This window comes from Geotrypetes seraphini, chromosome 10, assembly GCF_902459505.1.
Source record: "Geotrypetes seraphini chromosome 10, aGeoSer1.1, whole genome shotgun sequence".
NCBI classification, from domain to species: domain Eukaryota; kingdom Metazoa; phylum Chordata; class Amphibia; order Gymnophiona; family Dermophiidae; genus Geotrypetes; species Geotrypetes seraphini.
Window position 1 is genome coordinate 107851018 of NC_047093.1, and position 12325 is coordinate 107863342.

General features: G+C 40.7%; 1 protein-coding gene across 3 annotated transcripts in view; it reads left to right on the plus strand.

Annotated features, from left to right (window-relative positions):
* The window catches only part of ALAD (aminolevulinate dehydratase), a 165581-nt gene that overhangs the window by 105190 nt on the left and 48066 nt on the right, over positions 1–12325 (plus strand). For all 3 annotated transcript variants that reach the window (XM_033960680.1, XM_033960682.1, XM_033960681.1), the window contains exons 7-8: positions 10177–10265; positions 10905–10960. In XM_033960680.1, the coding sequence (XP_033816571.1) occupies positions 10177–10265; positions 10905–10960 (145 nt within the window). The remainder of the gene's footprint in view (positions 1–10176; positions 10266–10904; positions 10961–12325) is intronic.

Below are 12325 nucleotides of genomic sequence, written 5' to 3' on the forward strand. Positions count from 1 at the left end.
AGCAGTGGGTAAGGAATTAAGAGTTTGTGTTTGCTGCTTGTTTGAAGATGTTATTGAGTTTAATATAGCGTAGAGTACTGAGGAATTTTTGGCTTTCAGAATTTTTCCAGAGTAAAATTTCGCTTTTGCTTGATTAATTTTTGATTTATAAAATCTAGAATGTTCTTTAAATAATTGGGTATTGACCTGTGTTTTATCTTTCCTCCACTTACGTTCTAATGATCTGAGCTGGGGGTTTTTTTTTTTAATTTCTTTATTCTTTTTCAAACTTACATCAAGTGCACAAAAAGAACAACATGAAATACTATCATATAACACTTGAACAGCATACATTATATTCTTAATATGTAAATTAATTAAAAACCCTCCCCCCTCCCATCTTTCTATACAATCATTAAAACTATCATATTCCTTCATAATTTCAATTTCGCTACATCTTATCTTCCTATCCCCCCACCCCCCTATGTATATTATCAAAGAAAAATGATGCCTATTCACTACAAAAATCAACCATCGGTCTTCATATCTTTAAAAAATTTTTATAACTTCCTTTCTGTATTGCAATTGCTCTTTCCATCTTGTAAATATGACACGGGGAATTCCACCAAAACGTATAATTGAGATTACTATAATTTTTCCAATTGTTAGTAATATGTTGCATAGCAACACCCGTCATTATCATCAAAAGTTTATTGTTATGTGCTGATAATTGACTTTTTTTCCTCATAGACATACCGAACAGAACAGTATCATATGATATTTCCACATGATTTTCCAATAAGCAATTTATTTGAGACCAAATTGAATTCCAAAAATTCCTAATGTAGGGGCAATAAAAAATTAGATGATCCAATGTCCCCACTTCTAGATTACAGTGCCAGCATCTATTACCGTATTTTCACGCATATAACGCGCGCGTTATACGCGTTTTTACCTACCGCGCATACCCCTCGCGCGTTATATGCGTGAGCGCGGTATACAAAAGTTTTAAAACATAGTTCCCACCCCGCCCGACTCACCCTCCCAGCAGGACCACTCGCACCCCCACCCCGAACGACCACTCGCACGCGCTCCCACCCGCACCCGCATCCACGATCGGAGCAAGAGGGAGCCCAAGCCCTCTTGCCCGGCCGACTCCCCGACGTCCGATACATCCCCCCCCCCCCGGCAGGACCACTCGCACCCCCACCCCGAACGACCGCTCGCACGCGCTCCCACCCGCACCCGCATCCACGATCGGAGCAAGAGGGAGCCCAAGCCCTCTTGCCCGGCTGACTCCCCGACGTCCGATACATCCCCCCCCCCCCGGCAGGACCACTCGCACCCCCACCCCGAACGACCGCTCGCACGCGCTCCCACCCGCACCCGCATCCACGATCGGAGCAAGAGGGAGCCCAAGCCCTCTTGCCCGGCCGACTCCCCGATGTCCGATACATCCCCCCCCCCCGGCAGGACCACTCGCACCCCCACCCCGAAGGACCGCCGACTTCCCGACAATATCGGGCCAGAAGGGAGCCCAAACCCTCCTGGCCACGGCGACCCCCTAACCCCACCCCGCACTACATTACGGGCAGGAGGGATCCCAGGCCCTCCTGCCCTCGACGCAAACCCCCCTCCCCCCCAACGACCGTCCCCCCCCAAGAACCTCCGACCGCCCCCCAGCCGACCCGCGATCCCCCTGGCGACCCCCCCGACCCCCCCACCCCCCTTCCCCGTACCTTTGGTAGTTGGCTGGACAGACGGGAGCCAAACCCGCCTGTCCGGCAGGCAGCCAACGAAGGAATGAGGCCGGATTGGCCCATCCATCCTAAAGCTCCGCCTACTGGTGGGGCCTAAGGCGCGTGGGCCAATCAGAATAGGCCCTGGAGCCTTAGATCCCACCTGGGGGCGCGGCCTGAGGCACATGGGCCCAACCCGACCATGTGCCTCAGGCCGCGCCCCCAGGTGGGACCTAAGGCTCCAGGGCCTATTCTGATTGGCCCACGCGCCTTAGGCCCCACCAGTAGGCGGAGCTTTAGGATGGATGGGCCAATCCGGCCTCATTCCTTCGTTGGCTGCCTGCCGGACAGGCGGGTTTGGCTCCCGTCTGTCCGGCCAACTACCAAAGGTACGGGGAAGGGGGGTGGGGGGGTCGTGGGGGTCGCCAGGGGGGTCGCGGGTCGGCTGGGGGGGCGGTCGGAGGTTCTTGGGGGGGGGCGGTCGTTGGGGGGGAGGGGGGTTTGCGTCGAGGGCAGGAGGGCCTGGGATCCCTCCTGCCCGTAATGTAGTGCGGGGTGGGGTTAGGGGGTCGCCGTGGCCAGGAGGGTTTGGGCTCCCTTCTGGCCCAACTACCAAAGGTACGGGGAAGGGGGGTGGGGGGGTCGTGGGGGTCGCCAGGGTGGTCGCGGGTCGGCTGGGGGGGCGGTCGTTGGGGGGAGGGGGGTTTGCGTCGAGGGCAGGAGGGCCTGGGATCCCTCCTGCCCGTAATGTAGTGCGGGGTGGGGTTAGGGGGTCGCCGTGGCCAGGAGGATTTGGGCTCCCTCCTGGCCCGATATTGTTGGGGAATCGGCGGTCCTTCGGGGGGAGGGATGTATCGGACGTCGGGGGGGGGCATCAGGCTTTCAGGATGGGGACAGACCTTCAAGGGGGGACAGTGCACGGAAGTCAGGGGGGGTGAACGGAGAGTCGGGACAGCGCACGGAAAGTCAGGGCAGTGCACGGAAGTCAGGGGGGGGTGAACGGAGAGTCGGGACAGTGCACGGAAAGTCGGGGCAGTGCACGGAAGTCAGGGGGGGGTGAACGGAGAGTCGGGACAGCGCACGGAGAGGCGGGGCAGTGCACGGAAGTCAGGGGGGTGAACGGAGAGTCGGGCAGCATGCGCGGTATAATCGTGAGCGCGTTATACCAAAGTTTGTGTGCTTATCATCGTGATTTCTGCGCGCTATACACGTGTGCGCGTTTTATACGGGTGCGTGTTATTTGCGTGAAAATACGGTAGATTTAGAGCTATCCAACTTTTGTAAACGAACTGGGGTCCAAAAAGCTCTATGTAATAAAAAGAACCAAGTTTGTCTCATAGATACTGACACTGTACATCTCATTCTCCAAGACCAAATTCGTGGCCATTGAGAAGCAGAAATATTATGCTTAATCTCAATGCTCCAAATGTCTCTCAGACCAGTTTTTGGCTTTTTATTTAAAAATCCAGATAATTTATACCACTGTGCGGCTAGGTGTCTCATGAAATCAGCCTGGAAACAGGAATTCCAAACTATATTGAGTATTAAGAGTTTTCCATTCAGGGAACCCCACTTGAATAGCCTGCTTCAGCTGCAACCAATTAAAACTTTGTGATTTATCAAGACCAAATCTAATTTGCAACTGTGAAAAGTCAAGCAGTTTACCATTTAAAATAACATCATTTAAAGTTCTTATGTCTGCTATAATCCAGTGTTTCCATAAGATTTGAGCTCCGCCAATTCGAACCTTGGAGTTTATCCATAAAGATTGATTTGTTGATTTGCTTATTGGAATATTTCCATGTATCAATCAAAATTCTGTTCTGTTTATATCTTCTAGGCATTTTTATACTAACAACATGAACTAAATGTAAAGGAAACATTAGACGCCACTCCAAATATAACCAATCTGGAGCATTATCATAGAGTTCTGGGAGGATCCAATACATACCCTGGCTTAAAATATAGGCTTGATGGTACCTATAAAAATTTTGAAATTTAACCCCTCCCTCCTCAATTGGCTTTTGTAGAGATAATAGAGCAATCCTAGGTCTTTTACCCAGCCAAATAAATTTCATAAGAATACCATTAAGTTTTTTATAAAATGACTCCTGAAAATATATTGGTATCATACTCATTTGGTAACAATCTACAGGCAGAATCATCATTTTAATTGTTTGCACTCTCCCCCACCATGAAAGATGTAACAGATTCCAATGCTCACATACTTATGTTATTTTTTTTAATAAAAGTTTTTCATTCTCTTTCAAAGTGTCTTCCAGCGTCTTTTTTTATTATTATACCTAAATATTTTAATCCCTCTTCTTTCCAGGTAAATGAAAAAGCATCAAATAAACCTTTAGTACAATGTACATTAAGAGGAAGAATCTCAGACTTATTCCAATTGATTTTATATCCTGAAAATTTTCCAAATGTATCGATCAACTCCAATAAACATGGAATGGTAGATTCAGGATTCCTCAAATACAGCAATATGTCATCCGCATATCAGAAAATAGAATACCCTGTATCCCCTTTGCTTGTTGAATGGCCAATAACAAGGGTTCTAATACAGTATCAAAAAGCAAAGGAGATAAAGGACAACCCTATCTAACCCCCCTCCGCAAAGTAAACCGATCAGAGAAACTATTATTAATGTACAATCTTGCAGAAGGGGAGCTATACAAAGCTTGAATCATTTGAATAAATCCCGGACCAAAACCAAACCAACCAAGTGCTTGATACATAAAAGACCATTCAACTCTGTCAAATGATTTTTCCGCATCTAAAGAAATGGAAAAAAACGGATCTGCAATTTCTTTAGATAAATTTAACATATGAAAAGCCAATCTAGTATTCTCAGAGGAGTGTCTTTTTGCCACGAAACCAGTTTGATGCATATCAGTGATAAAAGGGAGAGCCTTAGCTAATCGTAAAGCCAAAATCTTGGCCAAAAGTTTACTATCCACATTTATTAATGAAATGGGCCTGTAATTTGCAATCAAAGTAGGATCTCTATTTGGCTTTGGCAAAACAATTGTTACTGATTCCGCCATAGTACCTGTAATACATCCCTTAGACAATTGGGATTTAAATAAATTTAATAATTGACATAATAGAGAGACTTGAAACGATTTGTAAAATTCCACTGTAAATCCATCCCCATCTGGAGCAGATCCAACTCTAAGAGATTTCAATGCCGTTTCTAATTCTTTTAATGATATAGGCTCATCTAAACTCCTTTTTATATGATCTGGAACTTTCGGACCAATAATTAAATTTAAAAAATCTATACCATCTTTCTCTTTACCCTCATAAGATACAGAAGAGTATAGTTCTTTTATAAAACTTTAAAAATTTACTTAAAATGCTCTCAATTTGAGAATGCATCTCACCTTTCTCATCTTTAATTGCAATAACTTTTGTTCTTCTTTTCTTTGCTTTAAGGTAATTAGCCAATAACCTACCCACCTTATTTGAATTTCCATAATATAAAGTTTGTTGATAAAAAAGGTCCTTCCTTATCAATTTTGACGCTAATTCATTATAATTACCTTTTGCTTTTAATAAATCTTGTAAAGTGTCATGTTCCCATTTATTTATCAATTTAGCTTCCAAAACTTTAATTTCTCTTTCTAACTTAGAATATTGATTCTTAATTTGTTTCCTAATATAAGCAGAGTAAGAAATAATATTACCTCTTAAAGTAGCCTTAAAAGCATCCCAAATATTTTCCATTGAAATTTCGTCTGATAAATTATCTTGAAAATATTCATTAATTTTTAATTTTAATTCATCTAAAAATTTTGTATCAACAAGCAATGTGTTATCAAATCTCCAAATAGGTCTACTATACTCTTGCTGATCTATTTGAAGCTCAATCCATACACCTCCATGATCAGATATAATAATTGGGTCTATAGAAACTTTTAACACTTGTTGAACTAAATGAGTTGAAACAAAAATATAATCAATTCTAGAAAAAGACTTATGAACTTATGAACAAAAGAAAAATTCCCGATCATTAAAATGAAGAATACGCCATATATCTTAAATCACATGAATGTATCAAATTGTCTAACCCTAATGATTTTATATCTCTACAAGGTTTTTTTAATCTAATGGATCCATAACAGCGTTAAAATCTCTAGCCACAACCAATTTGGAAGCAGCCAGTGGGAGTAACAATCTCTGTACTATCTTAAAGAATTCATTTTGATTCGAATTAGGGGGCGTATGAATTAAAGCCAGGGTATTATTTCCCATTCTCATCTCTACATAGACCCATCTTCCCTTTGGATCTGAACCTACCATTTTAAAATTAGCAGTACATTTCTTATTAATAGGAATAGCTACCCCTGCCTTTCTCCCATCAGCAGGAGCAAAAAAACAATGTTTCACCCAATTCTTTTCCAATTTTTTTGATTCTAATATAGACAAGTGAGTCTCTTGGATGTAATAAATATCCGCATTCTGCTTTTTTAAGAATGCTAATATTTTATTCTTTTTAACCTGATGGTTGAGTCCATTCACATTTAAAGAAAAAAATTTAAAGTTACTCATAACCTTTTTTATAAGAATAATATAACAAAAATAAGTAAATCAAATTGTTCCACAGTTCCTGAATATGCATCATTTTCCAAAATTCTAATTTTTTATACAAAACCTTATACCTGTAACCCCAACCCTCCCTATCCCACCCCCCACCCTTATTCATCATTGAGAACTTGAAAACGCACATTTGATGGTAAGTTCTGAGATGTACCCCACAAACTTAAACATTGCAAATAATTATATCAATATAATAAGCCAAAAAAAGAATTGAGTGCATATATCATTCATTAATCAGCGATTATTACATATCCTTAAACAAGAAATAAAAAATCATTATACTACATCTCATACATTTTAATTTCATTGAAATGAGATGACATATATATATTAGATTATTAAAGACTCAATCTCTCAAATTAACTCTTCTTAAAACTGCAAAGATAAGTTAAATTAATAATAATTTCATTTGAAATAAGGAAACCTATTTCTCTCAATTTATTTCCTCCCTAATATAATACCATCTTTTGCATCTTATTTTAACTAACTAATATGTGTTATCTTCTTTTAAACTCTTACCACAAAATGATATCATCTTCCCATCCATAACATAGATTCCTCAATATAATGAACAGAATAATTATATAATTCACATCTCTCAAAAAACAAAAAAACAAATGTTATCAGAATTCTCATCTAACTCTTCATAAAATGCTGTCCAAAGAACAAACACGCAGTGTTCTTAATATATTTCAAATTCTAATGCACTTGTAATACTTCCTTGTTTTCTGTGACCCGGAAGTAAAGAAGCAATCCTTGGACTAAACCATTATCTCATATAAACCCTAATGAGACTATAAACTAAAAATAAAACAAAAGAAAGCAAAGCAGCAAATGATACTAAAACAACTAAACACTTTCCATATCCTTGTATTTTCCCCCACTTTTTCATCTCAAAAACTGAGAGATACTCAGAACATTCCCTGTTTGTTGCTGTAGTTCCATCGTATTTTTCACCGATCACTTGGGCTCTTCTAGCACTGCTGCAACATAGCATTATGAAGACGGATTGCCAGGAACCATTCTCCAAGTAAGAAGCACAATGTAAAGTTTTTCTTTGTAGATTTCTAAGAATTTTCCTATATGCCCCTAAATAAATCCTCAGCGTTTTTATTAAAAACATGGCACACTCATACCATATAGCGCATTTAGAACAAGATGATATAATAGAATCTGCACAGAAAGAAATGCTCTAATTTACATATCTTCCTCCATCTTCTTTTCAAGTATTCCAAATAGAATGTTAACTAATATTACTGCGTGTTTGAGGACAGTTAATTCAGTTGAATTCAAAAAGGATTCCATTTCTCCAAACATAAAATATAAACATATCTTAACTTTATCTTTTTACTTCCTTTTTTCTTCTTTTCAATCCTTTAAATAAAAAAGTACAAGTCCATCGGAACTTTTTATCTTCATCTTATGATATCATCAAATGCTCACAATCATCTAAAAAGTCTTTCAATTTGTCAGGACAATCAAAATTCATGGTTTTATTGGCCTAGGTTACCCTCATTATAGCAGGGTATAATAAGCCAAACTTAGCTCCTAATTGCCTCATTTGTGGCCGTAAATCCAACATTTTTTTCCTCTTATCAGCAGTGGCCTTAGCAAAATCTAGAACTATGTGAATTTTTGCGTCCTGACATTTTAAGTTCTTATTTTCCTTTGCAAGCTTTATGATTTCCATCACATGTTGGTGCCTTAACAGTTTAAAAATCAAAGGACGTGGTCTTAATTCCTTGCCAACTCTTCTAACAGGAATCCTGTGAGCTCTTTCAAACTCTAAAGGAAGAAACTGTTCAAGAAAGGTGATGGCATTATTTTCAACACCTTCAGGGAGACCAATAATTCTCAAATTATTCCATTTTTCCCTGTTAATAATATCTTCCATTTCTTTAGAGAGAAATTCCACTTTCTTTATACATTTTACATTTCTTTAACTCTGCTTCATTTGCTGACATTCTTTTTTCCATCTGATCCGTTTTTAGTTCAAATCTTTCCATTCTCGCTGTGAGACTTTTCATTTCTTCTTTCACCTCCTTCAGATTTTTAGCGTTGTCCAAAACTATCTCAGTTATTAGTTTCAGTTGAGCAGAAATGTCACCATTATCCTCTTTTGGCAATGGCACTTTTGCAGGATCCAGCTTTGATCTTTTAGCACCTCCACCACTTGTGCTAGCTCCTTAGGTATCTGGCCTTTGAGAGGAGGAAAGGTCAGGGGATTGCTCACATCAGGGTTGGGTGTTTTGGGTTGGTTTTTTTTTACATTGACACGGTACCATATAACATGCATTAGCAGATAGCATGGGAGCCTGTGCTATCTATCAGTGCATGTAATGTGGTGCCCATGTGGTAAGTGTCTGCCCTCTATATTAAATGCAGAGCAGATGTTTGGCACACCCCTTGCATCTTAACTAAGGTGCACTTTTAATTTATTTTAGTGACATTTTATTCATCCCTATACCTTCAAATAAATCATAAAAGACACTCCATCTGTTTATTTGTAGCCATAACCAGACTTGAAATCACTCGAAATCACTAAAATAAAACTAAATTAGTGACTTATTATTTCCTTCAGAAAGCTTGTGATATCAGAGCTCACTCGGCACTCAACCATCCGGCTGCGCTTCCAAGCCACGCCCCCCTCAATCTGAGCTGTTTTTTGATAAGAGAAAGTTCGGTTGTAAACCATGGATTTTGAATTTTTCGTGCAGAAATAATTTTGGTTTGCAGTGGTGCAAGTTTATCTATTAAAGAACTTGTAGAAAAATTCCATTGAGTTAGTAGATCATCCAGATTAGTATTTTTAGAGTTAGAAAAATCTAGTTCAAAAGTTGAACGTATTACATCTAGAGAGAGATTATTATAGTCTAAGTTTAATCGTCCGACGTTCAATATGAGGTAGATTATAAGAAACAGAGTAGTAGTCGAGTCCCAGCGCAGCGAAGGATGGACGTGATCACAGTGTTATTTGCGGATCCAAAGGAGTTCCATCTTGGAGGAGTTTAGCTGTAATTTGTTATCGGACATCCAGTTTCTGATTTCCTAGAGGCAGTTTAGGAATTCTGCAATCTAGGTGTCACGGGCTTCTCCTAGCGGTAGGTACAGTTGGATGCCATCTGTGAAGGAGTGAATTTGTATTTGATATTTGTGGACTATGTCTAGGACAGGTCTAACATAGAGATTGAATAATAGGGGGATAGCAGAGCCCCCTCTGCGGAACACCGTATTTGATCAGTTTCGGTTTCTATAGTACATCATTGAGCAGCACGCTTTGGGATTTGTTATTCAGGAAAGAGGAGAACCAGTGTAGCGCAATATCTCTGATTCTGATTTCAGGGAGCCACTCAATGAGGAGAAGGAAACAGTTTCATCTACTGTATATTTTTAAGAGAAGAGCACCACCTAGGGATTGAGAGCCTTCTCCAAAACAGGAGTTCCAGCTTCTTTGGTGAAACTTCATAGCTCTACTCTTGAAGTCTGAAGTCAGAATTGCATTTCCTTTGCTCATGCTGGAAAAAATCAGGATTGGATCAACCTGTCTTTGGCAGCCAGATTCTTATAGCTCCTTATCTATAAGCAAATGACTGATTGCTCTCCCGGAGGCTGTTATAGGGGAAAGCACCCTTCAGGGATTCAAGACAAGGTTGGATAAGTTCCTACTGGAACAGAACATACGCAAGGAAGGCTAGACTCAAATAGGGCACTGGTCTTGGACCTAAGGGCTGCCCTGTGAGCGGACTGCTGGGCACAATGGACCACTGGTCTGACCCAGCAGCGGCAAATCTTATGTTCTTATGCTGGATTTGCTTTTTTATTTTTTTCCTTTGCTCTCCTGTTTTAGGTTGCCAAATTATTGCTCCTTCAGATATGATGGATGGGCGCATCGGTGCCATCAAACAAGCTCTGATTTCCAATGATATGGCCAATAAGGTGAGTTGTAGAAACTATTTAGTCCTAGGAGCAAGCACCTGGGAAGTAGAGAATGCTTGAGCATAGCCAATGTTGACTTTGTATATAAAAGAGTGAAAGGTGATAAGTCCATACTGTGCTTACTGTAGAACAATAGATCTATTCTTAATCTAGGTTTCTGTTCCATAGCCCAGCCAGGTATAGAGAGCAAGAAATTAAAGGGAACAATGTACATCTTATTTTAGGTCATAAGAGAATCGGCTGTTTTGTTATGTAGATATTTGCTAAATGGGAGCATTTCAGATATCTTCAGTTGGACCTGTAGCAATCTCTAGTCTCCATGGAAAGAGAATACAAAGGTATATTTTGAAATATTTCCAACTGCAGCAGACTGGTGCAGACTCCCTAATACATCATTCCCTTTCCCCTGTCCTGGAGTGGCTTTCTTACTGGTACAATTTACAGAATTGCTGCTGTCACCAAGACAGGGCTTGGTATACCTGATCCATAACACTTAAACACTAGGTATAGCATACAAATGGGAAAACTGGCAGGTCCGAGTATCTCTCCTTTTTTCTTTTTCCTATGTACTTGCATCTTTGCTTTAGATGGAGATATTCTGTGAGACTGATGTCCTTTTTTTTTTTTTTTCTTGTCTAGGTTTCAGTACTAAGCTACAGTGCTAAATTTGCTTCCTGTTTCTATGGTCCATTCAGGTGAGCAGCTGTTATGGATGAGTGGGGCTTCCCTACCACATAATTAAGTTACAGGTTCATGAAGGTGAAGCTTGAGAGTTAACTTGAATCTGATTTTCAGCAGTAACAAGAGCTTGGTTTTATTTTTATATTGTACACAACCTGCAAATAAAGGTCTGCAGAATTTCTGTATAGCTGTACAATCTGCAGTCCTTAAGCTTAAATTATATTATGCGATATGGTCTATCTAGTTCTATGGTTGCAGCAGTCACAAAATATGACTGTCAGAATGGTGACATGTTGCTTCAGGCTCAAAACGAGTTTTGCCTGTCTTGGTGCCTTTTTGCTAGCTGCCTGTATACTTGAGGATTACATTTAAGCTGTCCTAAACTAAACTAAACTAAACCTTAAGTTTATATACCACCTCATCTCCATGGATGTTGTGGAGCTCGGCACGGTTTACAAGAACTTAAAATATAGGAAGAGAAGGAAAAAAAAAGGTTTACATGAACTTATATATAGAAGAGAAGAGTAAGGGGGGATGGAATTACATTTTAGTGAAAAGCCAGGTTTTCAGTTGCTTGCGGAATAATTGGAGGGAGCTCAGGTTCCGCAGTGGGGTAGTAAGGTCATTCCAAAGACCTGTGATTCTGAAGAGAAGGGATTTTCCCAGTTTGCCTGCATAGCGAATACCGTGTAGAGAGGGGAAGGATAATTTATACCTTTGGGCAGGTCTGGTAGAGTCAGGACTCGAGGAGTTATAAGATAATGGGATTAAGGGAGGAAGGATGCCGTGAATGATCTTAAAAGCCAGGCAGGAGCATTTGAAATGGATTCTGGAAATCACTGGGAGCCAGTGAAGTTTGGCTAGGAATGGGGAGACATGGTCAGACCTGCGTTTTGCAAAGATCAATTTGGCTGCAGTATTCAGGATTAGCTGGAGTCTTTGAAGACTTTTTTTGATAGGCTTAAGTAGATGGCATTGCAGTAGTCTAATTTGGAGAGGATGATGGATTGGACAAGGACGGCGAAATGTTGTTGGCGAAAATAGGATCTTACTTTCCTCAGCATGTGGAGGCTGAAAAAGCATGATTTAGCCAAGGAGTTGAGGTGGTCATTGAGGGAGAGAGAAGAATCAATAATGATGCCAAGGACCTTGCTTGAGAACTCAAGCTGCAGTGCAGCGCCTGAGGGTAGTGCGAAGAGGGTGGGCAGGTGTTCTAATTTTGGGCCGAGCCAGAGTAATTTTGTTTTTGATTTATTCAATTTCATCTGTACCAAGAAGGACCAGGAATGGAGTCTCATTATGCAAGCTGTAATGTTCTCATGGAGGTTGGTGAGGTTCTGGTCTGTCTCGAGGAGAACAAGGATGTCATCAGCGTATGT